The 9,466-nt window shown below is 50.2% G+C and overlaps 1 protein-coding gene across 2 annotated transcripts in view; it reads right to left on the reverse strand.

The window, feature by feature from the left end:
* LOC144105640 (uncharacterized) overlaps window positions 1–391 on the reverse strand; it is a 38,421-nt gene extending 38,030 nt beyond the window's left edge. For both annotated transcript variants that reach the window (XM_077638754.1, XM_077638753.1), the window contains exon 1: window positions 249–391. In XM_077638754.1, the coding sequence (XP_077494880.1) occupies window positions 249–297 (49 nt within the window). In that variant the 5' untranslated portion in view covers window positions 298–391. The remainder of the gene's footprint in view (window positions 1–248) is intronic.
* Between the last annotated feature and the right edge of the window lie 9,075 nt (window positions 392–9,466).

Consider the following 9,466-nt stretch of genomic DNA (forward strand, 5'->3'; position numbering starts at 1 on the left):
GCACATAACTAAGCATGTTTGCCGTAGATTCGCCAAAAACGGTTCATTTTTTTTCAACAGGGGTGAAAATTGGGCAAAGCTGAATATGTTCAATGCGGAATACTTCAAGCGCTAGCAAAACCAAGCCCAAACCCAACCCTTGTGCAATGCCCCAAATATAGTACTTAAAGAGATAAATCCGTGATGCGATTTGGCCCTGCTCCTTGTGCAGAAAGGTATGCGCACGAAAAAACATGAACAGTAATTACCAATCGCTCCTGCTAGAAAGCACAGAATCGAAGCAGTGATTTTTCCCATTTTCACTGAACTGAGCACATCTGATTCTTTCTGCAACGCACTCGAAGCTTATACTTCACGCTTCCTCGGCGCGCAGCTGGACTGCAGCAGGTATAAGAAAAAACGGAAAGTGCAATGGGCTTGAGTCGGACATCTGTCGGTGAGGCATGAGCTTCTTTTGCGACGCCCTGTTGTTTACCTTCGCTAGCCACGCTGGACAATGAAAAGCGACTGTGGAGGACAATAGGAAAAATGAAATGGAGTTGAACTCCCGTATTATTTGTTTTTTCACCACGCTGATTTTGCGACCTATCTGTGCTCTGTATTTTGCAATATGACCGGAATCAAAATAGGTCTGCACCAATCACGTATTTTATTTTTTGTGCCAATATTGTATAGCAGTTAGCGAACATAGTAGTAGGGTTGAGTTGGCCATAAAGAGTACTGGCAACTTTCAACCTTCACAAGAGCCAGTCGGCATACAGAACGTTTATTGTAAAGCAATTCGCAATTTTGGAGAGTTAAAAATAGTTATTTTAAGTACGAAAGTAGAACTTAACACGTGTAGTTGGTGACAGCTGCAGAGAAGTTCATCAAAACTATTAAGGCGGAATCATTTAATGGCTCATTATCACGGTCATCGGCCGTTAGCAGAAACTGTCACAGCTCTCTGGCCTCCTGCCTGGTCTCCTCTCTTTCGCTAGGCGAAAGTTGTGCGCCTCCTTATTGGCTCGTGCGCATGACGTCACTGTCGTCAATTGCGGGTGTCGGAGTGGTTATGCGCCACGCAGGATGACTCAACACATCGGCACGAGTGGCGGCCGTGTGGTCGACGGTGCGCCCTGACGTCACTGTCGTCAGGCGCTTAAGGTGGCCTCGCGATTGGGCGCTGTGTGACCTGACGTCACTGGCGAGGTGCGCGTGGCGACCGTCTGCTGGGGTGTAGTGTGGCGGCGGCGGTGGCGGCAGTTTACTTTGCAGTATCGTGTGCCTCGTCTCGCCAAATCAGTGTCTCCCAACACGCGACGTGCGGCAGCCGCTCAACGCAAGCGGCGCTCAAGAAGACATCGAAACGCTAGATACAGGCGCGAACGACGTTGCATACATCTAATAAACAAACAAACATTCACATAACTGTGTACGAGTTGTGTGCCTCCGTGGTGTTTCCGACGCAACAAATCGCCATTGGCAATGGTGTCAGGCTTCAGCCGTTTCACACTATAGTCACGACGAAGTGTCTTCGGTAATGTATTTTTCCTAGGAGCATTAAGTGAAAAAAATAATGAACGATTTATCGCAGTTAGGCCAAATGCGAACTAAATGCTCTTTCACTTCGGTTTTCAGTTCAGTTTTAGGCCGAAGCTCGGCTTTGAAGGTGAAGCGGTGTCAGACAAAGACCCGCGAAATCGTAGCGAGTTGAGTTGAGTTGAGTGGTTGTAAACTACCGGTGGGATTAGCCTTGCAGTTGCTGCCGGCAATTGCTCCACCGTAGCGACACTTAAATAGAAATCACAGAAACACTGTCCGCAAAAACCCAAATAGACACTCCTGAGGTCACCATGTGGAGGCCAAATCCGTGTCCTGCAGGTAAAGTAGAAGAAGGCGAGAAGCAGCCCTTCTACTCGACTGGCTTCGGCGCGGGAAAACAATGTCCTGAAGAGAACTGTGAGGAACTCCTACCTTCTTGACGGATCCAAATAACACAGCCCGTTCCGCGTTGTACAAAGTACAGCACAAGAGGTAATGTTCTATTTCACCGCACACACCACACGTTGAACACAATGGTGACAACGCTAGGCCAGTCTTATACATCCACGCCGGCGTACGAGCAGAATCCGTGCGAACGCGGTGCAGCAAAGTGGCTTGGTACCTTTTGAGACCCTTGGTCACACATGGCTGATGAGGAGAGCTCCATAAAGAACTGAAGTGGCACAACACCACATCTCTGAACATTTGCTTGACTTCATGAGGGACTCCCGGAGAGAGCTGTATGGGCGAGGTTGTCTGCTATCTCGTTGCCTAAGACACCTATGTGCGAGGGCACCCATTGAAAGCGTATAGAGAAGCCCTTGCTATGTAGATTCTGCATCAAACGTAGGGATTTAAGACTCAAGGCATCAGTGGGGAACCCGTACTCTAACCTTTGAAGGGCAGATTTTGAATCCGTAATTATGACAGTAGGTTGAGGCGTACAACACCGTAGCTTCTTTAGAGCTACCTCAATGGCAACGCTTTCGGCCATTGTGGAGGACGCGACTTTAGTAAAACGAACAGACCAATCATACTTCAAAGACGGAATATGAAAAGCAGCTGCACTAGATCCTCTGACCTTGTCCACAGAGCCGTCTGTAAAAATTTGAAGATGACTGGCATATTCGGTCTCAAGATGTTCCAGTACGAGCGAACGCATTGCCGCTAAAGGAGAATTCCGCTTAGCGCGAGCGTGGGGAATTGTCAAGGAACAATCGAGGCTCGGAAAGGACCAAAGTGGCTTCAACGTCTTAGGTCGATCTCGAAGGTCGACACCCAGAGAACGAAGAGTATTTAAAGCCAAGTACGCCCGGGACTCAGATCTCTTTCGAAGGCGCTGTAGAAGCGCTCTCCCGGCAACAGTCTCTCTGAGGCGGCCAATTTGCAGCAAAAGTCTTTGTGAAGCGGCTAGCCGAAGGGGTTTCGATTGAGACTCATACAGTACTGCATTGGCGAAAATAACGAAGCGCCGACCAAAAGGTGTTGTCAAGATGGAAGGACGTTTCGGTCGGCGCTTCGTTATTTTCGCCAGTGCATTCCCCCGACCAGACGAGATTTCGTCGAACCTTAGATTTCACAGTACTGCATTGTATGGAGCAGCCTGCGGAACGCCGAGAGCCCTCCTTAGTCCCATTCTGTGCAAAACCTCAAGGCGTTCCAGCTGCGATACCGAGGGGGAAATTAAAGGGAGGTGGTACATTATGCGACTTGTCACCAGGGCATCGTGAAGCCTGATCATTGAAGCAGGATGGTTTCCCCATTGCTCACTAGCAACTCTAAGAAGCACATTCAGACGCGAAGATAGTGAAGCCGCAATCGAGTCCACAGCTCGTCGCCACTGTAGACGTGAGTCAATAGTGACGCCCAAAAAACGTATGTGGTTAACCTGACGAAGGCAAGACTGATCAAGGTCTATGCTCAGCCGCGCATACCGTCGTCCCCTACCTGGAAACAGGACGAAGCCAGATTTTTCCAACGAGAGAGTCAACCCAACACCTTGAAGGTAACTTTTAACTGAAAGCACGGCCTGTCGCGCTAATAGAGCTAAGCGTTTGTGTTGATATCCGGTTAACCAAAGACAAATGTCGTCTGCATATATCGACATATGGACATGCCTACAATGTTTTTGCACTTTTGCGGGAAGACCAGCCATGACAACATTAAAGAGCGTTGGGGACAGGACACTACCCTGAGGTACCCCTCGCGATACCGCCCTTTCGTAGCTCATTGTACTGCCTAACCGCACTCGAAATTTACGATCACTGAGAAATGAGTGAATGAATCGCAGAAGATAGCCCTGTACGCCTATGACCTGCAGACTATTCAGTATTGAGCTCTGGAGGACGCTATCATAAGCCTTTGATACGTCTAGGAAAATAGCTAGGGTTGAAAGTCCAAAAGCACTCTGATGTTCAATGTGGCTTATCAAGTCCAGGACGCTATCTTGCGCGCTTAAACCTGTGCGGAATCCAGTCATGCACGTTGGTAGTGCCCTTCTATCCTCAAGCCACCAACACAAACGCTTACTTGCCATCTTCTCCATGAGCTTAGCGACACACGACGTCAGCGATACAGGACGATACGAGGCCGCGTCTGTCATCTCTTTGCTGGCCTTCAGCAGTGGGACTACACAAGCCACCTTCCATGAAGGGGGAACGTCACCAGACTCCCACACTCGATTGAGATAGGTTAGGAGCATCTTCCGGTGTTCCAGAGGCAGGTTCTGTAACATTTGATTGGTAATGTCGTCAGGACCTGGTGCACAGCGACGCCGCAGGCTGCGGAGCGCTGTCTTTAGTTCTCGAAGTGTGAACGGGGCGTCCATAACAGACGGAGACGTAGCAGGCAGAGCGCAGGGATGAATTCCTGGTCTGGAATTTACAAATGCATCCGCAAATTCCTCTGCCAAGCACACGAGATGTTTCTGCGTGCGCAATGCAAGCGCCTCGAAAGGTTTACTCGGACGAGAGCCACCAGCAAGACTGCCAACGACACGCCACATTCTCGTTATCGGTGAGAAAACAGTCAAACTAGCGCAAAAGGATGCCCACTGGGACCTACAGACCTTGTTCGCATGACGTCTAATCGCAGAGTTGAGCCTGTTGAAAGTCGTCTTCAAGGCTCTGTGTTCCTTCTTCCGCAACAGTTGTCGCTCCGCCCTTCTGCGCGCTGCGCAGAGGTTCCTGAGTTTTAAATCCGGAGTCGGAAAATGATCAGGTAGCTTGAGCGCCGTGGTAGCAGCCATCTTAGCATAAGTCATTTTGTCTGTCACATCACCGGAAACACAGGCTAAGTGCTATCTGTATTTTGTCCCAATTAACATGGCAAATTTTAGGACCACGCAGATAGAAGTCGGCAGTAAACACAAATATCGGGTAGTGATCACTTCCCATTCAGTCAGCTCTTGTTGACCACTGCACACGGACGTCAGGTGAATGTAAGGTTAGGTCTATAGATGTGGGTGAGGTTGGAGGCCGAAAGAAAGTGGGACTTCCGTCATTGGCCACGAACAGGTCCAAACTGTCGATGACATTTACAAGTTGGCGTCCGCGAGGATCTGTGTTCCTGTCACCCCAGGCAGGGTGGTGGGCGTTGAAGTCACCGCAGATGATTCTGGGTTCTGGGCAGCGGTCACAAAGTTGCTGGAGGAACAAAGCCATATCGACCTTCTTCCACGGGGACACGTATACTGATGCAATGGACAGAGTTCGGAAGGCGAGCCGAATCCTCACAGCCACTACCTCAATACTGTCGGTGCAAAGATCGGTGACGTTCAAAGCCACATGAGGAATCTCCCTTCGTATGTAAAGGGCGACACTTCCTGCGGGAAAAGACTATGCTGCAATTATTGTGGAAGAGGAAGACGACGCTGCTCGATCTGTTGTCACCTCAGCTCAGTAATTTTGCCTTGTTTTCTAGTTATTAACTAGGTTTTTTCCATCCTTGGAAGACGGCCGCGTCTTTAAGGCGGTACTGTCCCTACGGGAAGGGTACGGCAGCTCCGGCGCCGGTATCCTTAAAGGGACAGCGCCATCCGAAGGAGCCCGGTGGGGCGGAGGCGGCCATGGCATCACATGGAGGGGATCTGCCAGTCATCAGGGACGTCCAGCAGTGCAGTGCGTCATCATCGCTCAGTGGGGACGACTCAACTATCGTCGCCTCTGACGAGGAAGTGGCCTACATGGCGGAAATGGACAACGATGGCTTCAAAGTGGTGAGTCATCGGAAGCACCGGACAGTCGGCATCCCAGTGATAGTTCAGCCAACAGAGAAAGGTGTTGACTTCAGAGAGTGGAACCCTATCAGGCTGTTCGATGATATTAAAGTACTACTGGGATCTGCTCCGATTCCCAGTCGCTTCACAACGCAAGGGGCTCTTCATCTAGATATCTCAACGGAAGAGCAAGTAGACATTCTTCTGCGCTGCTCTCAGATCGGTGGCATACGAGTTCAAGCCCGGTTGCCACACTCTTACATGACTAACACAAGTGTTATAAGGGGAGTACCAGTGTGGTATTCGGAAAGTGCCCTTCTTGACTACTTGAAACCGCAAGGAGTTCTGCACGTGCGACGGTTAATGCGCCGGGTGGAGCCTGGAGAACAACAATGGGCAGCGAAGCCTACAAATTCTATTGTGCTAACGTTTGCTCCCAACACCGAGCGCCCTGGAATAATTGACCTTGGTTTCACCAAGTATGCCGTCCACGACTTTGTTGAAACTCCTCCCCAGTGCTTCAGGTGCCAACGCTTTGGACATATAGCGAGAGTTTGCAACAAAGATCAACGTTGCAAGCGGTGTGGTGGTGGCCATGATTACAAAGAGTGCAAGGCAGATTTTGCTTGCGCTAATTGTGGAGGTGACCATGCAGCGAGTTTCAGTGGCTGCAAATTCCGTGTAAGCGCCTTACACCGTCGCAAGTCCTTCATTAGTGGCCCCAAACCACAACCTACTGAGAAGCCGATACATGCAAGTGAAGAGTTCCCTGCGCTCGAGTCGGAAGCTCGGGACGTGGTAGCAAGCGACGTCGCTGCACGACCTGATCCGAGCAAGTCGGCAACGGCCTCCGAGGGTGAGCTGGCTGTTCGATCTGCTTCTGCAAAAAGTGTCCATGTTCCTCAGTGACGAGATCACAGCAAGACTCGAAAAACATGGAGGACATCCCATTGCCTTAAATGAGATGCAGACACCAGCTACCGTGGCCAAGAGTGGGTCCCAGTCCCCGTCTTTTGTCGAAGTGGTGCGCCAGTGCGTGCCGCAAAATAAGGAGCTCAAAAGCCGGAATCTCTCCGACCTTCTACGCGTTTTGTTTGATGTCCTGCGTTCATATAGCCAAGCGATGCAGCCTGGCACTTTGAAGAACTTTATACTGCTGGTGCTTTCCATTGAGACCTTGATCACCGCCTTCGCAGAGAACTTCAACTCCTAGATGGCTAGTTTTCTTCAACCTGTTGCAACTAAAAACCCTAGAAAAGTGCCGTTTATCATGCAATGGAACTGCGCTGGGATTATAAGTCGATTAGCAGAACTAAAATTGTTCTTGAAAGAGACCTGTGTTCCAGTTCTGGCCCTCTCGGAGGCTGGCTTGCCAAGTGGGAGGTCTTTGCCGGGATACGTAGCCCACAAGAAATCGTAGCGACTCATTGCGGTGGCTAATTGGTTAAGACGCTCGTCTACTGTGCCGGAGTGCCCGCGTTACCTGGAGTACCCGTTTCAATGGAGAACATTGATTTTAGGGGAGAGGAAAGGGAAGAGTATCTGTCTCATATATCGTTGGACACATGAACCGCGCGGTAAGGGAAGGGATAAAGGAGGGAGTGAAAGAAGAAAGGAAGAGGTTCCATAGGGCAGTGCTCCGGAATTATTTCGACCACCTGGGGATCTTCATCGTGCACTGGCATCGCACAGCACACGGGCGCCTATCCGTTTCGCCTCCATCGAAACGCTGCCTCCGCGGTCGGGTTCGAACCCGGGAACTCCGGGTCGCAACGCAAAAGGCACCCGTGTGCTCTGCGATGTCAGGGCACGTTAAAGGTCCCGAGGTGGTCGAAATTACTCCGGAGCCCTCCGCTACAGCACACTTACTTCCATTTTTCTTTAATTCCCTTCTTTAGCCCTTCGTTTGCGGCGCGGTTCGGGTGTTCACCGAGATATGTGGGACAGTCACTGCGTTTTTTTCTTTCCTCAAAACTAGTTACCAAATCGTAGCGTAGGAGCCTTGGTGCTAGTGCACTAAAGCTTTCAAATGAAATATATTTCATTCTCAAAATGGTTACACTATTATTTACTACAGATCACCACCGCAAATAAGAAAATAGAAACATTCCCTTGTGCTTCGTGAATTCGGTGACTGTCAGTTTCGTTCTTATATAAAGCGGGAGGTGACAAATAGCTCCGCCTTAAAGGTGTGACGCGATAGTGATAATGGTTTAATGCCCATGCACGCGAATTTGGTTATCCTTTTCTTTGGATTCATAGATTACTGTGAGTCCTTATTCCATTCTTGGCGTAACGGTGCAGCGGTTAAGCGATTCCCCACTGCTCTGCGGTGGCAGCTGCTGCTATTTGTGAGGCTTGTGAGACTCGGGTTACTCTTCCTGAGCAACTTCTTACGACCAATCATTAACTGCCACCTGCTACGCTGGGAAAGTTGAGATGACAACACAAGGTCACGTGACATAGCCCACCTGCCACCTAGGTGGGGCCACTGAGGTGGCCGGTTGCCCACAACCCGATGCACACACACAAGACCTCACAGACAACGGACAAACGGCTGAGTGTAAGCTCTAGCGCTAACTTAGTAAAATTCGAAAAATGAAGGATACAGAGGGCAGCACTGTGTCTGTCCAATCCTGCCACGAAGTTATGTACCATGACTGAAGAGGAGAATATTATTGTGATCGGTGACCTCCGGATGAATTTTCACGTGGACGCTTCCTTGAACTGAGGGATGGGTCAGGTAACACTCGCCGGCGCAGCGCGGTATTCTGGCACGCAGAAAGGGCGGTCACAGTGGTGGCGTCTTCTGTTTGTTTACGAAAGGAGACCGGTCATGCCTTCTTCTGTGGGTGGTTTTGAAAAACATCACGAGTGACCACCTAATTGGCCACTATGAAATAGCTACATTCCCCAGATGGGGAGCCTTCACAGCAGACCGAATAAAATCAGCTGGATGCCAGGCTGCTCGAATATTCATGGGACCGCTGTAATTACGTAAAATAAACAGTACGGTCTTCTTAAGCACTCACCGGCTGTCGCTAGTCCGTCTGCGACCGCCACGTTCCGAATACGAACTCGTCCACGCGACATGGGCCACACGAATAGCACCCCCTGAGTAGTGGCTGCAAGGGTGAAGACCTCTGAGAACTGGATTAGCCCTCAAGCCGCTTAAGCTGAGCATACTGGGCTATCGTGTCTATACATGCCAGACCTCCAAAGCGGTATACGCTTCACTCTATCTACCTCCTGTGTCTCCCTTGGCTCCTAAGCACCCTTTTGAAATAGATGTTCGACCGCCGCCGCTGTGGCTCACTGTTAATGGCGCTCGGCTGCCGGCCCGAAGGACGCGGGTTCAATCCCGGCCGCGGTGGTCGAATTTCGATGGAGGAAACATTCTAGAGGTCCGTGTGCTGTGCGATGTCAGAGCACGTTAAATAACCCCAGGTGGTCGAAATTTCCCGAGCCCTCCACTACGGCGTCTCTTATAGCCTGAGTCGCTTTTGGACGTTAAACCCCGATAAACCAAACCAAATACATGTTCGATGTTGCTGCCCTCGAGACGTGATGGCGTTTACCCAAAAGGTAACTGGCTGTGATCAGGCGGTGACTACCAGCTTTAGTTTAAAGGATTGAATGCAGGATTAATCAGATAAAATCATTCTTTCTCACACCGCTACGGCGTGTCATCTTTAGCTGCCGTGTTGTCTTGTTACTTGGCGCTGC

This window comes from Amblyomma americanum, chromosome 9, assembly GCF_052857255.1.
Source record: "Amblyomma americanum isolate KBUSLIRL-KWMA chromosome 9, ASM5285725v1, whole genome shotgun sequence".
In the NCBI taxonomy this organism is placed as follows: domain Eukaryota; kingdom Metazoa; phylum Arthropoda; class Arachnida; order Ixodida; family Ixodidae; genus Amblyomma; species Amblyomma americanum.